Raw genomic sequence first — 19,616 nt, 5'->3', positions numbered from 1 at the left:
CTCTGGAGCCCACGTAGTCAATTGGCTTCAGGTTAAATATAGGCCAGGAAATCTGCTGGCCACCACACACTGTCCTCCCTCACTCATGAATCAGCAATCTTCCATGTCGAACACTTAGAGGAAGCTTTGAAGATGGGAAGGGCACAAAATGTACACAGGGTGGGGAATTTCAATGCCCACCACCAAGATGGCTCAAGTTGTTCAGTTCCTACAGGACATATCTGCTAGACTGGGTCTGTGGCAGGCAGATGGTGAGAAAACCAACTGGTCGGAAAAATATACCCGTCCTCATCCTTGCCAACCTAGCAGCTGCAGTTGTCCAGAAGTGTAACCGTAAGAGCGACCACTGCACAATCCTTGTGGAGACAAATTGCTGCCTTTACTCGAGATTTACTTCCATCATGTTGTGTGGCACTATCACCGTACTAAATGGGACAGACTTCATACAGATCCAGCAACTTAAGACTGGGCATTCATGAGGTGCTGTGGGCCATCAACAGTAGCAGAATTATACTGCAGCACAATCTGCAATCTTATGGCCCAAATATCTTCTATTCAACCATTACCATCAAGCCAGGGGATCAACTCTGGGTCAAGAGGGGTTTCAGGACAGCATGCCAGGAGCAACACCAGGCAGACATGAAAATGAGGTGTCAACCAATCATTGACCAAGACTACCTGCACACTAAATGGCATAAGCAGCAAGCAATTGATAGAGCTAAGAGATCCTACAACCAATGGATCAGATAAAAGTTCGGGAGTTCTGCCACATTTGGTTGTGGGCAATTAAACAACTTACTGGAGGAGGCAGCTCCAAAAATATCCCCATCCTCAATGATTCCAGTACATCAGTCAAAGAGAGAGGGCTGAAGCTTTTGCAGCAATCTTTAGCCAGAAGTGTTGAGTGGATAACCCATCCTGACCACCTTCAGTGCTCCGCAGAATTACAGATACCAGTTCCCAGAATTACAGATACCAGTCTTCAGCCAATTCAATTCACTCCATTTGATTGAAGAAACAATTGGAGGCCATAGACACTGCAAAGGCTATGGGCTATGACAACATTCCAGCAGTAATACTGAAAACTTGTGCTCCAGAACTTGTTGCTCTCTGCCGTTTCAGCACTGGTCTAACACTGGCATCTACCAGACAATGTGGAAAATAGCCCAGGTATGTCCTGAATATCAAAAAGCAGGACAGATCCAACCTGGCCAATTATTGCCCCACTAGTCTACTCTTGAACATCAGTAATGGAAGGCATCGTCAACAGTGCTACCAAGCAGCACCTGCTCAGTTACGTCCAATTGGGGTTCTGCCAAATCCATTCAGTTCCTGATCTCATTACAGCCTTGGTTCAAAAATGGACAAAAGAGCTGAATTCCAGAGGTGAGGTGAGAGTGATAGCCCTTGATATCAAGGCTTCATTCAATCAAGTATGGCATCAAGCAGCCCTGGCAAAACTGGAATCAATGGGTATCAGGGGGCAAACTCACTGGACACATAGGAAGATGGTTGTGGTTCTCAGAGGTCAGTCATCTCAGCTCCAGAGCATCTCTGCAGGAGTATTCAGGGTTGTGTTCTGTGCCCAACCATCTTCAGTCACCTCATCAATAACATTCCCACCATTGAGGGGTCAGGAATGGGGATATTCAGCGATGGATTGCACAATGTTCAGCATCTTTCACGACTCCTCAGATACTGAAATAGTCCATGTTAAAATGCAACAAAATCTGGATAATATCCAGACTTGGGCTGACATGTGGCAAGTAACATTTGTGCCACAAAAATACCAGGCAATGACCATCTCCAATAAGACAATTTAACCACCACCCATTGACATTTAATGACATTACCATTATGGAATACTCCACTATCAACATCCTGGGCCTGATCGTTGACCAGAAACTCAACTGGACTTATCACAAACAGTGACTGCAACAGCAGATCAGATGCTAGAAATTCTGCAGTGATTAACTTCCCACCTGACTTCCCAATGCCTGTCCACCACCTACAAAGGCATAAGTCAGGAGTGAGATGGAATATTCCCCACTTGCCTGGATGAGTGCAGCTCCAACACTCATGAAGCTTGACACCATCTAGGACAAAGCAGTCCACTTGAATGGCAGACATCCCCAAGCATCCACTCCCTCCACCTCTGACATTCAGTTTCAGCAGTGTGCAGTATCCACAAATACAGTACAGAAATTCAAAGATCCTCAGACAACACCTTCCAAGTTGACAACCACTTCCATCTAGATGGGCAAGGGCAGCAGTTATATGGGAATACCACCACCTTCAAGTTTCTCTCCATGTCACTCACCATCCTGACTCTGAATATGTCACCGTTCCTTCACTATCACTTAGTCAAAATCCCAGAATTCCCTCCCTAATGGCATTGCAGGTCTGCTGCGGGTTAAGAAGGCAGCTCATCATCACCTTCTCAAGGGCAACTAGATCGGCAATAAATACTGGCCAGCCAGAAGCACCCACGTTCCCCAAAATGAATTTTAAAAATGGAATTATTGTTCCTCTGCCACTGGAAAAAATTCTGTTTATTCTGACAATGCCCTTCAATATTTTGAACATTGTATCAAATCTTCCCTTACCTGTTTCTGCAGTAATGAAAATAACTTCAGTTTTACAAAACCCAAACACAGCCATGCTATGATTCCAGTATATCTGCTCTCTTGCCTCTAAGAGTTGACTCTTCACAGCAGAGATACTCTGGGGTATTTAAAAAAAAAATGAAGAAATGTGGAAAATCCAGCCTTATTTCTTACATGCACCATCTTCGTGGAAAGGGAAGCACACATACGATTGTGCAATCAATTGAGCCATTTTAACTTGATGCACAGGACCAGTCAAAATGATTCACTCCAGGAACAGCCTCCAAGATCATTTTGAAGGCACAAATCCTTATGAGCGAAGATACATTATGTAGAACTGACTTGTCATTAAATCCTCTGCCTCTGTGTCAGAGTGAAATAAAAATCAGCCCAGCATTTTCAATAGATTTGTTGATTTAATTCCAATTCTGAGGAAACGGGGGGGTGGGGGGGGGGGGTGCTGGTCTATAAGTTCACTGTTTGACCGTCCAATAGATTGTTAAAAGATTAGTTATCTTTGATGGAGTGTATGATTGGCACTGACAGTCAGTGTGAAGGCTATATAATCGATCATAACAATGGGGCCAAATCCAAGAAAACTGTACGACTTGGTCTCCACTCCCACCAGAATAAATAGCTCTCTGTTCAGGACACCTGTTCCTCAAGGCATGTGCACCAGAATGGGACATTGACACCCTGACTCAATGAAAACCCAGCATTTACTACAGGTTTTGTTTTAGATTTGAAGCAATTACGGAAATTGCTAGTATTACAAAATATTAAACTTTGTTACGAAAGGCAGGCTACCAGGCAATTACAAATTTTCAACATTTTAAAGTTGTTTTGAAGATTTAGTTTAATGGCAGGTATTTGGATCCTGAATGTTCACTTTTTAAAAAAAATAATTTAAATGAGGGTCTATGAATTCCTTGTTTTGATTCTTGAGTGTTTAAATATTATTTCGGGTCAAACAGAAAATTACTGATTTAATTTGTGACAAACCAGAAAAACAAAACTAGCGAAAAGTTCAACAATTTATTTATTCCACACAATAGCTGTTTCAGTCAATGTGTCTCCATTTTTTGCCCCCACTATTTACAGTGATAACAGACAAACATATACAATCATGAGAAATGAAACACAATCTCACAGTATAGATTTCAGTGCCTACTACACTGGAAGACCTGCATTAACATTTATATTAGTCATATTTTAACAAACTCCATGTACAGTATATTCTTTACAAATCCCAACTGGTGGTGAGGTACAACAAATATTCAACTGCAACAACATCCTGCTGCTACAATTCAGTTGGTAAAATTAACACAATAACCACAAAAAGTCAGATATTGCAAAAGATTCCTTGTAATTTCCGATTTTTGAATATTTATGAACACATTTTACTGTTGGTTAAATGCTTCTAGAAAAGAGCACTCCAAAATGGCATATGCTTTGACAAAACTATGTTAATTTAGTTTTCATCAGTACACAATGTAATTACCATACAAAACTGGGTACAAGGCTGACTTTCCCATAATTCTGCTCAGGGACAGAAGTACAGCAAAAATCTAAACTTTTTTGGAAACAAGAATGAACTAAAATTGTATCTGTGAATTTCAGAGCTCTAGTCATCTGTATTATTCTTTCCTTACAATAACATGCCAGTAACCAAGCGGTATGAAACAATTCATACTCATGCTGCAAAAGCATTTGTGAAGATCTGACAGATTGTATATCATTGAGTTCAGCAGGAAGCAGAGGATTCACAAATAAGTGTTTGTATTTTAAATAATCTTGTATGGGTCTGCATGCTCAGTGTGGCTGTTATTCGGCTGGGAAAGTGACAGTGAGGAAAACAAATGCCATACCAGATTTTTAAATTTGTTCCTTCAATCCATGCCCCAAAAATATCAAATCCCATGCATTTTGATATCAGAAACACAAACCAATTTTTGCCCATGTGTTAAAAATTGCTAACCATACCTTCAAAACATAGATCTAATCATTTTAATTTTAATGAATGTACAATTTTGGGGCTACCTATGGCAACAGTGCCCAAGATTATTAAGTGTACGGAAGATATACTCCCAAGTTGCTATATTCATTTGGCACTGAAATCATAAATATTATTCAGTTGCTTAAGACAACCAGTAGGATGGTATTTTTCACTTACGAAATACACCAAAAACTGATGTTTCATTGCTACTTACATTTCTAGAGATTTTTAATGACATGAAATAAAGTATGCTACAGATGCAAAGAGGATTGAAAGGTATATAAAAATTATGAGCTACCTGAAATGGCTTTGTTTATGGATATATTAGGATTTTAAAACATTCTCTCTACACACAAATAAAGTCGTCATTTCACGGATAACCTCTGATAGGAACACAAATTACGTCTCAGAATACAAAACTGGTCCCAAAATGGTCATCAATTCTGCATTCCCAAACAATTGGCTTTTACCAATGTAAACACGAGTCGAACCACACGTGTTGATGTGCCATTTTATGAGTATTGCGTTTTCAAATCTACAAATACAAAGGATAGGCACTTCTACACAAACTTGGCCTTATTTTGTTTCCTGCACACAGAAAAATTGTGATTCATGGGAACATTTAACACAGTGAATAGATTACCAGACAAGCGTCTGCTAAGTCCACTTAGTTGTATTTCTTTCCTCCCAGATCTGAAGGCAGTGTTTTTAAGAGTATACTTCAAGTCATGAACATGTAATCAGAGCTGACACTGTTTTCAATGAGATTTAAAACATGATGCTGAGTGTCTGTCTGTTCCAGTGGTTCTGGTGAATAGAAAAGATCTCAAGAACAACAAGCTCTCCTGTGTCACTCAATACCACCAAAAACAAATTTAACTGGATGTTCTCTGCATTTGCTCTTTTGTGACCTTATCTCACATACATTGCCTGTCACATCTGGCTGAGTAACAAGTGGCTGCACTTCAAAAGTAATTCATTGGTTTTGAAGCATGTTGTGTATAAATGAACATTTTTCTTTTGATTTAGTGCAACAAACTCTTTGGGTCATTATAGTTGTTACAGCTCTTGTCTAAATAAGAAATCAAACATTTAATTATTTTTAAACATATCTCAACCACACTACAAAAGCATATTCACACCTAGAAATAAAACTGGAAAAGGTGATGAAAATATTCAAACTGAAATAGAGTATGATCTAAGGGCCACAACAGGGATCTTCACTGGAGTAAACAAAATTAGGATGCAAAATTCAATTTTCTTGTTATCTTTCCTGGCTAGGAGATACTTAGTTGTGCACAATTTGATGTCACCAGCCATTTCTCCCATCTGAAATACAGTCAAAACATTTCATTCCTAATTTTGATCAAACAACAGCTTCACATTTGAATTAGATAAAAATACACAGTCACTAAAAACACATCACAATTTGTTCATTCTTACTCTCAAACAACATTGCAGAGAACACACATTCAAATAATATTAGAAAAAATTAATCACAAATGCAATTGCTTGGCACAGCATATCTCCTACTCTACCTTTACCATTGCATCAGGGGATCATACCTGGTTCAAAGACGACTTGGTAGAGGGCACTCCAGGAGCAGACCCACATTGATCTAAATATCAGTTCCCAAAATGAAGCTATAAAATAGGGCTGCTTGTGTGCCAAACACCACAAGTTACAAGTGATTGGCAGGGTTAAGAAACTCCACAACCAACAGATTGGATCCAAGATCTGCAGTCCTGCTACATTCTGCTGTGAATGGTGAACAATTGAAATACTCATTGGGGGTGGACGGCCCATAAATATCCCATCCTCAACGATGGGCAGTCTAACAGATCACTGCAAGAGATAAGGTGGAAGCTTCTGAAACAACGTTCAGCTAGATGAGCGAAATGGATCATCCATCTTGGCCTCCTCCGTGAGTCCCCAGAATCACAGATGTCAATCTTCAGTCAATTTGATTCACTCCACATGATATCAAATAGTGGCTAGAGTAACTGGTCTGCAAAGATTATGGGGTCTGGCAACATTTTGGTAAAATTGAAGGTGAATGCTCTGAAACCTGCCGTGCCTCCAAACTGTTCCTCTACAGCAGAATGCTGTACTCACCTAACATGGAAGCTTGCCCAGGTTCGTCAAAAAGGACACATCCAACCCAGCCAATTACTGCCTTGTCAGTCAACTCTCTATCATCAGTAAAAGCGATGGAAGGCATCAGTGCTATCAATCAACACTTGAGGTGTGGTTAGATGACTGATCAAATACAGCCTGGTGTCAAGGCCAAGTATGTCAATAAAGTGTTCTAAACCAAGACTAAATGGGAATTGGGAGAAACTCATCACTGACTGGAGTCATAACTGGTACAAAAAAAAAGGTGGCAGCAGTTGTTGGAGGTCAGTTATCTCAAATCAAGGACATCTCTGCAGGAGTTCCTCAGGGCATTATCCTGGGACCAAGCATTTTCAACTCCTTCAATGATTTAGTCTTCAGTTTATTGTCAGAAGGGAGGATGATGGTTTACAACTGCACGCTGTTCACCACCACTCACTACTCAGCTTTTGAAACAGTAGATGTCGAAGTGCAACAAGATTTAGACAACATCCAGGTTTGGGCTAATAAATACGACATAAGTACCAGGTAATTAACATCCCAAACAACAGAAAACGTAACCGTCATCCTGTTGGGCTATAACCTGGTGTTGTGACTTCTGACTCAGTAGAAGCAGTGCACACCATCTACAAGATGCACTGGAGAGATTCAACTAAGGGTCCTTACACAGCACCTTCCAATGCTGCAACCACCACCGTATAGAAGGGCAAAAGCATCAAGTGCATGGGAACATCACCAGCTTCAACTTCCTATTGAAGGTATTCCCCATTCCGACTTGGCAACAGATCGCTTTTCTTACCATGGGGCTAGGTCAATATCCTGGACTGCCCTAACCTAATTGCAATGTGGGGCTACTTACATTAATCGGACTGCAACATTTCAAGAAGACAGCTCACCACCACCTTGTCAATTGCAACTAGGGTTGGGCAATGCTGATATCCCTTGAATGAATAGAAAGTATACAACTGTGGCAAATGAACAAGATGACAATGTTTGTACTCATGAATTAAAAGGGCACAACATTTATTTTGTCGTGAAATATTCTTACCTTAAAGAGTTCATTTTCTAGAATCAGAATGGAACAGCACAACATGCTACCTGGCCCACTATGTCAATGTTATTCCTTTGCAAGAGCTACCTAATTAGTTCAACACCCCACATCTCTCACCCCATACTACAACAGAAGTTTCACATTTCAAGTTTTGATTCACTTTTGATATTGCTACTGTCTCCACTGCCACTTTTCAGGTAATACATTCAAGATCAGAACTACTCAGCAAATCATTTTTTTTCTGTCCCCTGTTATTTTTTAAAAAAAAACTTTCTGCCACAAACGTGACGAGCTGAATATAGCATCATTCCGTGCTGTACAAATTAATCCTCACCTCATTTGAAAACAAAATCTTGAAATCTCCCCCTTAGTTCACTTTCACCAAAAAAGTCTCAAAAAAATAAATTCCCCCACACTCTTAGGAAGAATGGGTTTTGAAAACACAAGTTAATTACTTCTTTCAATCTAATTGAGAAGTTGCAGTTTCATACTTGAATAATGAATACAATCCCATAAAGTAGTTCAACAGTTAGAAGCTATCTGGTTATTAAGCATTCAAGTGCAGTGACACTCTGCTGACTAACTCAAAGGTAAAGGGGTGCAGCAACTCCCGAAACAAATCAGTTTAGGCTATAATTCGTAGTACCAATACTGATGCTGAGCCAGCAGCTGACATTTCTACTGCATTGCAATTAATTCTCCCATGGTAGTTAAAACTTGCCTACCAAAACTGTTAAAACAAACAATAAGGCAAATGCCAAAATTTGCACAAAGTGAAAAATAACAGTGAATAAAACTACGACTTAACTTCAGAAATATTGCAACTTGTCATAATGGATGCAAGATAAACACTTTCAGATAACTTTTAGGCCTAACTATAATTCACTTTATCCCACTAAAACTGTCTAATTTCACACCACTAGCCTCATCATTCAAATGACTCTTTTCAGACAATGTCAAATCTCAACATTCATGAATAAATTGATTATTTAAAAATATGGAGTGATTTCCAATTTATAGCATTGATTACCTTACTGTTTTAAATTGTTTTGTTCCGGCTGTAATTGTAAATCCCAACAACTGCTCAGAACCTTTGGGTATCTAACTGTGTGCACATTTGGTCGACTTCTGTGCCTACAATGCTGAGTACATTGTGATCTTAGTGCTCCTCAGAGCCAAATTAATTGCCACTGTTAACATGGATTACGCTGGCAAATGCCATTTATGCTATCATTTTTTGTTGCAACAGGCTATAGACAAAATTAAATGAGAAAATGACAGACATGTTAAACAATTAATTTGTAGCTTTTAACAAAAACAGGAAGGAAACTGTATGCAAGGAAAAGTAAATAATTTTGAATCAGATGAGTGTCAGACAATCATAGGATGAGTGTGGGTGGACTGCTCCCCTGACCAGAAAGATACTGATCCTGTAGCGGTAACACATTGAACAATGTCGACCGTCCAATCCGTACCTCAACTGGGACAAGTTCATGATTTTGGGGATTGTCTGTCAATGTGTTTAGTTGTTGGCAGCTTCCCAAGTCCCAGTAGTGCCAGAGGTCATTAGCAGGCACTGCAGGAAGCAGCTCAAAGAGGATCAGTAATACTTCATAGTGTCCTGGAGGTTTATAGACGGGGAGTGGCGAGGCGTTGTGAATTTGGGGTGACCGAGATCAGGTTTTGTAGGGCTGGTGGTTTGGAAGGAAGGATAGGGTGGCTTCTTGAGTGGCACCCTCATGAACATAGGGCACTCTGAATTAGGAGCCTCCCTTGCTTGCCTCATTGCTCACATGCGGCCTTAAAATTGAGTGCTTTGAAGAACTCCTACACACAAGCCCAGAGGCTGAAATAATCGATCTCTCTTGTGTTGTAAAGCCCAAAAACTGATAGGATTTGCTAACTATTCTTTAAGATGCCCATGCCAGGCATATTTTGATGTGGGTGTTTTCAGGGTCAATTGAACTTTTGACAAGCTCAATTGACCCTTTTTAGTGCACAGAGGGTGGGTTGCAAATTTGAGGGTAATGCAGATAACTAGGTCATGACATTTGACAAGCAGTTAGATATATTTCGGGGTTATGGCACTCTAAATGGCAGTATATGACTGGTTGCATCCACAGAAATCTATGCTAGATTAGATTAGATCCCTTACAGTGTGAAAACAGGCCCTTCGGCCCAACATGTCCACACCACCCCATGAAACATCCCACCCAGACCCATTCCCCTATAACCCACACACCCCTGAACACTATGGGCAATTTAGCATGGCCAATCCACCTAGCCTGCACATCTTTGGACTGTGGGAGAAAACCGGAGCACCGGAGGAAACCCACGCAGACATGGGGAGAATGTGCAAACTCCACACAGACCAAGGCGGGAATCGAACCCGGGTCCCTGGCACTGAGGGGCTGCAGTGCTAACCACTGAACCACCGTGCCGCTCAAAGGTCTTTAACCATCCTGTGTCTAATGGCATCTTGAATAGGAGGACTGAGTATCACACATCCAGGTTTGCTGAAGACAAAGACAGGTGACAATATGTGTCATGCAGATGGTAGGGGCAAGATTACGCTAAATAGATTTTAACAGAGGCAAGAAACTCACGTTGGACCTAAAGAAGATCTGGATATTTTGCAACTGACAAAAACTTACAGCAGTGAGGTTAGGGGTTGGGGTGAACAACATTATCCACATCATTGAAACGTCTTGAACAGGTGCAGATAAATGAATAAGGCTTGCGAAATGGGTGCCGTCATATGTAGAGGCTGTTACTAGTCATGTAACAGTGAATAACATCACATCTGATACACGGTATCAAGTTGTTTGTATTACATCTTGGAAGGGATACATTTGGAGAAATTGCAGCATAAGTGGTAGTCAGTAGGGTTCCTATAGGGTTTGTGTAAGGAACCTGCAGGAGCCAACAGTGAGGATGATACAAAATGCCTGCAAACAGAAACTAGATAAGTTAAGAAAATGGAGAGAAACTTCTCAAATGAAACTTAATTCTTTGAAAGGAGGCGATACGTTTTGGCAAAGTAATGGGGATTGGCAATACAGACATAATGACAGTTTTAATAAGTGTGCTAGAGCTAAGGGATCTGGGTGTTTGGGTTGAGGCTGAATCAGTCTTTGAAGGTGGCAAAGCATCATTAGAGAATGGTTAGCAGATCATATGGACTCGGTCTCTCCAGCACAAGAGACCAATTATTTCAGCCTCTGGACTTCAGTGTAGGAGTTCTTTAAGGCTCTGTCTTAAGCTCAATAACCTTCTTACAGACATAAGATCAGAAGTAGAAATGTTTGATGATGATTATACAGTGTCAGTATCAGTCATTATTCATCTGGTACTAAAGTAGTCTTGCCAGTAGTAACAAGACATGAGCAACGCCTAAACTTCAGCTGGTAAGTGGTCAGTAACATTAATGCCGCACAAGTGTAGGCAATGATCATCTCCAAAAAGACGACATCTTAACCATCTCTCTTGATACTCATCATCTGTATCCCCCATCAACAATGGGGGCTACTATGAACCAGAAACTTAACTGGAACAGCAACATAAATACTATGGTTATAAGGGAGAATGTGGGAACCTGCTGGGAGGAACTCATGTTAGAATTCCTACAGTGTGGAAACAGGCCCTTGGCCCAATAATTTCTGACCACTTTCTACATGGCACCAATCAGATGTGATGCAATGCTCTTTATCTACATGGATAGATGCAGCTGCAAGAACACTCAGGAATGTTAACACTATTCAGAACAAAATCAGTCTATTTGAACAATAGGCCAAAAGATCTTGCGCCTTGGCTGGCTGGCAGCAGAAATGATGTCAGCAAGTGTAGAGGTAAATAATCAAAAAATGCTCATCACCATCTTCTCAAAAAGCTAACTAGGGATGTGCAGTCAGTGCCGGTCCAGCCAGGAACAGTGAATTTTAAAATTCATCATGCTTCATTTTTCAATTATCAGAAAGCAAAACAAATGTTTGGCTGATTTAAGAAATAAGTCAAAATTAAAATAAACAAAAATGATTTTGAAATATAGATCTTAAAATCATTATTGTAGAGAAAACTGAATTTCACCAAATACAAAAATTCATGGGCAGCAGTAAGGATGTATTGCAGTAATTATTAATTCAGTAGGCCATTAACAATTGAGTAACCACTCATTCAAAAAGTGCTGCTTCCAAAGTTTCCCCACCCCCCACAGTAAGATTAATAGTGTAGAAATTATGGGTTCTCACCAAATTAGGATTGCAAGGAAGACTGCATTTATAGTTTGAACTTAGACGGCATACCCTATATAGCAGCTTACACACACTGGCAACAATTTTAGGAACTGTGCATGTTTGAATAACTTTGGTTTTTAATTATGCACCTACAGGCACTCCAAAACAGAAAAACAGAAAAAAAGAAATCCACAATGTTCCCTTCATTCTAAAGGTTTCCTGCCATCTTGTAGCAGACACTTAATCTGAGGAAAAAGACGAACATCTCATTGTATATACACATTTTTATCATACAACTCTATGACATGCTTGAGATAAATGGAACAAAAGGAAGTTTTAAACTCTCTCATAACAAAGTCTGAACTATACCCTTTTTTTCTCCTGAACCACTTCAATTTACTTTTTTTTAAAAAACACTTAAACAGGGACACTGAACTCAGAAATCTGAACATACAAAACAGATCATCTTCAAAGCAACATATATCAGTGTAGGCCTATAGGTTTATAGAAAAAAGGAGAATCAAACTCTCAACTCCGCCAAAAGGAAGGGCACCTGAATACAATCACTACTATGTTTAAGATGACAGAACATTCGGATTTACAACAAAATCATGATAAGTTTTAGCGTAGTTTGGACCATCTTTTCAAGGAGATTAATTTGCTAAGATGAACTACATGGCATCATTGTTTGCGGTTTTAGTATTGGCTGAGCTAGTCCTGGTCATCCAGGAAGTGAGCCTGTCTGAAACCGTACAATGTATACCAACAATCATTCCCAATCATTCCCTTAGTTCTTGCACACTCATTAAAATACAATATATCAAATAAGGAAACACTGTAATAGGAAACATTGGTAAAATTTTCTTGGCTATGATACCCGAAGAGTACTGCTTCCTAAACAATTTCTGACTCAAACCAAGAACACAAAATACTAGATGATTTCAGTGATATTGCTCTTCAGTTTGGATACACATACGTTAATATCAGCAGCTCAAAGTTTTTGTCAAGTGAGAGAAAGTCCATGGGTAACCCAATTAACATAAGAATTGAAGCATTTACAGTCAAGATGAACAACCGTAGTCTAAACATTGTTCAAGTAAATTTGTGTGTGGTGGATAAGTGTCATGAACAAAAACCAGGCTTACACAAAAACAGAGGCAGCTAACTGAAATTGCCCGTTACAATATTCATTCACAACTGAAATGCAGGAAAACACCTGACACCAAATATCTACAAAACAAAGCATGTGAAATCATGGTACAAAACATGCAAATGTGAAAAATAACTAGATTTTATAGATAAAACGTAGCATTATTTATGACACTATATAATTTTCAAATTATGATTCTTGCAAGTTTATTTTAATGGGCATTGAAATAACAGGCAACATTTTTAAACTTCCCAAACACCCACCTAAATCCAGGAATCTGATGAAATTTGTATTCAAAAAAGTATACATGTGACGTTAAAGGCAGGGCTTTAAGTTGTTCAAGGTAACAATTAAGTGGATTAATGTGTCTCAATTTAATCTTATAAAACTTCTATTTTGGATGGTAAATTAACTTGAAGTAGTACTAACCTCACCCCTCATTGTCAATTTAAAACCACTAACAAATCAATACATAACCAGATCCTGGACTTGCACAGGGCCAGAATACACTGATTTTTAGATAAAAATCACTACCACATACAATAATTTGTAATCTATATCAACAAAAATCACCATGCAAAAGGCTTAGTGTACCTTTAAATACAGAAATTTTCAAACTAATGGTAATGAGTTGTTTTGTTCACACATTGGGCACGCTTAACAGGCTTTATGAATACATCAGACAAGGAACATAATGATAGTTAAAAGGCGAGAACTGAACTAAAAACTCAAAAGCAAGGTGAAAGCATTTCTATTTTTCAGACAGCTATTCAAACTGACTGAATTTGTACGAGAAGAACAGAAATGTTCAAACTGCCTTTTCTCCCCCGTAAAAATATGCAGTACCTTTTTACTGGAGTTACATATTTAAATAATGAATCCAGAATAAACACGCATACTTATAATGAAACGCATAAATTGCCTTTTCACACAGAGAACAAGGGTGGATTTCAAGGATACATTGACAGGTCATGTAATTAACAAAATTTCCAAATGTACTTCACTTTTTGCATGAATCCATGAGTCCTAGTCTTCAAAGTTGCTGCTAACGTGAGCAACACTGAAAATCACTTGCCATAGGTGCAAAGCAAAAATTAGACCTCCTGGAAATTGTTTTCAGAACTTTCTATCTCATATAATCTTCAGTACCAACAGCATTTTCAAACTCTTTACTTATTGAGTCAAAATATTAATCTATTAAGAATATTGCAGAGAAATAAAAGAACATTGCATGCCATGGATGTCAGTAAATTATTACGTTTCACAATAAGCAAATCAAATGGATAACTTAGACTTGATATCATTACCCTAAGCTTAGCGCAACAGGCTTATCTCTCTTCTGTGTTCGATCTCTTGATGTGAAAACTTTGTATTATCATCTCCAGGGAAATTATGGATGGATAAATGTTCACATGCCAAGAAAACATACTTTTTAAAACCATTAGAAAGGCAGTGGGCATGTTAAACAGTCTTCAATTATATGCACAAACACAGCTCCCAAAATACACATTTCTGTCAATGAGTTTGAGCTTTCAGATTGAAGTCTCAATTCCTTGCATTAATATATACTGGAGGCTAACCCTTAGCTTAGTTCAGTTCAATTTTTACATGTTTGACTGACTTTCGTAAACTTAATTTATTTAAGTTAAAGAATCAATTGGAAACAGAACGGTGTTGCTGAACAAAGAGACCTTACGGTTCAAGTGCAACATTCCTTGAAAGCGGAGTCACAGGTAAACAGGGTAGTTAAGAAAGGTTTGGCACACATGCCTTAATTGGTCAGTGCTTGGAGTAAAAGGAGTTGGGATGTCATGTTGCAACTGTGCAGGACATTGAGGCCACCTTTAGAATACTGGTCTCCCCACTGTAGAAAAGAGGTTGTTAAACTTGAAAAGGGTTCAGAGAAGACGTACAAGGAAGTTGCTGGGATCGCTGGGTTTGAGCTATAGAGGCAGGATAGGCTGGGGCTATTTTCCCAGAGTTTTGGATACCAAAGTTTATAAAATCATGAGGAGCATGGATAAGGTGAAAAGTCAGGGTTGGAGAATCTAAAATTTAGAGGGCATAGGCTTAAGGTGAGAGGGGGAAAGACTTAACACAGACCTATAGGGGCAACTTTTTCATGTTGCGGTTGAAGGGTGTATGAGACATGCTGACAGATGAAGTGGAGGACGCTGGTATAATTATAATAATTTAAAAGGCATTTGGATGGGTACATGAATAGTAAGGGTTTGGAGGGATATGGCCAAAGGCTGGCAAACAGTACGAGATCAGTTCAGGATATCTGGTCTGGACAGACGAATTGGACTGAAGGGTCTGTTTTCATTCTGTATAAAACTCTGGCTGTAACTAACAGGAATGTCCTACAGTTTCACTGGCCTTGCTTTCATCTTATCAAAGTTTTTCATGCCACAGGAGGAAAGCTTTTGCTTCTTCTACAATGTCAGAGAAGATGAGAGATTACTATCTAGGAATATGCCATTTGGGTTCAACAAAGCATAGAAATTGTGAATATATTATTTGCTTCCAATTTCATTAAAATGCATTTTAGGCATATAAAAATACAGTAGTCTCAATATAAACCCAAACTTACTAATACTGCTACTGATACCTGATATTATCACCAAAATACAATGTCAAATCAAGAGGGAAATGCCATAGTATAACAAAACATAACTGAGTGTCTTGAACATTTGATACTCAAAGAACTGAGTTAACACAATGAGCCATTCATCATGCCAACCCACTTGATTCAGGTGGAAAAAGCTTTACTGCTTTTAGTTAGAGAAGCAGGAGTTCAAAACAGGGCAAGTTCAGCAGAACTTCTCACCAGTGATATACCTAAATTATCACTGGTTCTTCAAGTTCTATTGATAAAGGAAAGCAGAGAAAAGCCAAAAGTGTGTTATTTTGTATATCAACATATTGTGCATAATAACAAGTCCAACCCCTGTAGACTTCGCTCTTCCCATTTATCCTTGGTTAGTAATCCCTTTCACAATCAAGATTTTCCCTTTTTAATATAAGAATGTAACAATAATTAAACTAGAAGCATGTAATTAAGATATGCAACTACTAGTAGATTACAGCCTGAATTATGGTTCTTCATTTCATGCTTTTGTCTACTAAAGTAAATGGTAATAATGACATTGCAAATTCTAGTTAAGAATTTGCTTTATAACAAATCAATATTCATCACAACAGAAACAGACTTCATTTATTAAATTCCCATGTATTAGAAATGACACTGGAGTTCTTGACAAGTGAACATGGTTTGACATTTTCATTTACCTTGAGTTTGTTTCAAGAAAAAAAAAGTGTCTATTAAAAAAGACGGCAAATAAATAGCACACTGAGATTTACCATGTTAAGAGAAAATCCCAGTGGTAAATAAGAATAGATTTAACAATAGCCTGTGACATTTCAGTGTTGGAATTTGCAAAACAATCAAGTTAAAATGAGGCCATTTAAGTTTTTTTTCCAGCAAAATGTATATTTAGCAAACAGCACATCAAATCAACATTGCACTAACTTTATAAAACAGATAAAGTACAAAATGTACTGTACAGTAAATCTCTTTTGCATATATATATATATACACACATCAACACAAAAACTCAGAGCATTAATTTTGCTCCATTGGAGTCTTCACCAGCTTTTTATGTGCACCTTATCCACAATATATTTCACAAGATGTGCGGTTCTGTATTCACACATGCAGGTGAGAAAACAATCTCAGTGTAGAATTATGAAGAAGTGATAATCACAGCACTTTAGCTTTTCAGAACTAAAGTGCTTTCCATTGAAAAGGGAAAATTTAGGACTGTTCATTGAAGATATTGAAACTACAATGCTTGGATTTAATTTTGAATGATAAATATTCTCACAATGATTGTGAAAAAAATAGTAAATTATCCATAGTCTCAATTTAAATTTCAGAACATGGCATTGCAGATTTTCACCTCAGCTGTGTCATGACTTAACACTTTTTAAAAAAATGCATTATTTGAAAGGTCTAAAATATAGCCCAGTACAATGTCAGTAGGAAATAGTTTGTTTTGAATCCAACTTAGGATTGCATTTGGTTTCAAATGTAGTTAAGGTTTTGGTTAGCTACAAACTTAGTTTAGAATTCATGCACAATGAGAAAAAAAAATTGCACGAGCCTAACAAAGTTTCTCTACATCCCATTTTCTCCCCCAGACATATTTAGAAGTGTTCTTCAGTGTGCAGACAAGGAAACTATATTTTTCAGACAAATTATGAAGGAGAATGTAAACATTTAACTTTAAGTGAACAAATTGGCCAGAACTCAACTTCTGCAATGTTTTAACAGTACCGAAGCAGTTTCTTCTTCAACCAACTCCAAACGAGTGAAATCTGTTATGGGGCATACATTCATGTAAAAACAAACAAATAAAGCAAGAAATGGTCAGGTTTTCAGGAAACTCTATGGAAGGAGTGGATGAAAAAAAAATCAGTAATTGATCAGTCAGTGACAGCTTATTTACCCTACTCAGAAACTGCCTGGTGAAACAATTACAGGAATATTACAAAGTTCATCCTTAAAATTGTGAACAATTACTACTGTCCAAATAACTTTTGTAGTTTGGATTTCATTTCATGCTGGCTGCAAATGGGTCACAAAACCATATTTCTATTTTCATTATGGAAAGCACATTTTGTTCTTTTTGGGAAACAAGCACACATATATCCAAGTATTGTGGAAAAAAACAAATCAAGAGATGGAAACCTAGATTTCTGAGCTGAACTGAAGTCCCTCTACCACCTTATGAACATTTATCAATAACCACTAGACATACCACTCCCGGCGAGAAATGATTGAACCATCTAGGTGTGAAATGAGATCATCTTCATTTTCATCATAATAGTCATCATGCAAATATGGAGGTGCATTGGAAATTTTGCGATCTTCATAATAGTCGACAGGTAACTCGACTCCTTCAGTGTATCTGTTATTTATATTGTCTGCACTTCGCCATTTAGTTTTCTGCACCTCTATGGGATAATCTTGGAATATGTTATTTGGTTCGAGCTTTCGTTCACTTTTCTCATAATCAGTGTATGGCTCAATTCTATTTGATTGTAAAACATCCATCTGAGAGTCCTTCTGTATGTCTGTAGTCCCAGCATACTGCTTTGTGTAGTAGTCTCCACGGAAGGTACGCCGGCGTCTCAAGTAGAACATTACAATGATGATAACCACAAGCATAAGAAAAAGGGTGCCACCAACCACACCGCCGATGATGGTTCCTAAACCGTCACTCTTCAGAGATTCCAAGGTTGACTGAGGAATTGGGAATCTTCGGGTAAAACCAGGTAAACTTGTGATTCCCGCTGTTGAATGGATTGGTGGTGGGGTTGTTGATAACAAGGCAGTAGTGGGTGGATCTGAACAGAAATGGAATAGGGATGAAAAAAAGAGACAGAAATGCTATTGAATACATTTATTGTTATGGATCAGACCAAATCGCTTAAAAATATGTTGCAAAGAAAGCACAGATCCTAACTTTTTCTTATTTTACAAGCAAGCAGCAGATGTTACGTTCTAGATGCAATTCAATTGGAATTGAATCTGGAATGTTGGTGCTGTGAGGCAGCAGTGAAATCAAAACACAAGGCATCTTACTGAAACTTTTGAGATAACAGTACGGAGCTGGAGGAAAACAACAGGCCAGGGAGCATCAGAGGACAGGAACATTGACATTTCGGGTCGGGACCCTTCTTCAGAAAGGGAGAGGACGAAGGGAAGGTGATGAGTGAATGAAGGTAGGTAGTGGTGGGGATTAGTCAGCAGGATGGATGGGAAAAGATGATGGGCAGGTTGCCTCAGGTCAATGAGGCGGGGATGGGAGAGAGGGTTGACATAGGAAGAGGCCAGAGGTGGTGGGGAGGATTTTAAAGCTGGTGAACTCAGGGTTGCAGGGGTGGGGGGAGGAGAGAGGTGGACAGCAAGAGAGTGAGTGCGTGCGAGAGAGGGGGTAGAGCGCGAGTGCGTGGAGAGAAGGTACTCATTTATTTTTCAACTTATTCTTTTGGATGTTCTTTCCTGAAACTTACTTTTATTTGGCACTAACCCTCATCTTGTCCACCATCCCTCACTGAATGAAATAAAAATTGAAATATGACTCCCCGTGCAATAATACCAGGCAACACTGGTTATTTTATTTGCAATTGATTTATTATTGGTTAAATGTTCATTTTAACAAGATAGAGAGAGAAGTTTTAAGTTGTGGATTGTTATTTATCTAATCTTTTCCTGTAATGCTATTTTTACCACAGGATTCATCAGTTCTGTACATGCTGAGAGAATGGACATGGAAAAGTGCAAAGAATTGGCAGGTAGGGTATTGAGGCCATTTGGGGATTCAGTATGAAGACATGAGTTGGCATGGAAATAGTATGGGAAGCAGCTTTAGAAGTAATATTGCAAAAAATTCAGCAT

At 38.7% G+C, this 19,616-nt stretch overlaps 1 protein-coding gene across 1 annotated transcript in view; it reads right to left on the bottom strand.

Annotated features, from left to right (window-relative positions):
- Nucleotides 1-3,622: 3,622 nt before the first annotated feature.
- Nucleotides 3,623-19,616, bottom strand: part of nectin3b (nectin cell adhesion molecule 3b) — a 113,322-nt gene continuing 97,328 nt past the window's right edge. Inside the window, exon 6 of the mRNA XM_048533448.2 lies at nt 3,623-18,562. Coding sequence (XP_048389405.1) covers nt 17,964-18,562 — 599 coding nt within the window. The 3' untranslated portion in view covers nt 3,623-17,963. The remainder of the gene's footprint in view (nt 18,563-19,616) is intronic.

The sequence above is a fragment of the Stegostoma tigrinum genome, chromosome 6, assembly GCF_030684315.1.
Source record: "Stegostoma tigrinum isolate sSteTig4 chromosome 6, sSteTig4.hap1, whole genome shotgun sequence".
Lineage (NCBI taxonomy): Eukaryota > Metazoa > Chordata > Chondrichthyes > Orectolobiformes > Stegostomatidae > Stegostoma > Stegostoma tigrinum.
Note: the sequence above shows the minus strand (reverse complement) of the source record. Positions and strands in the feature narration are given on the sequence as shown.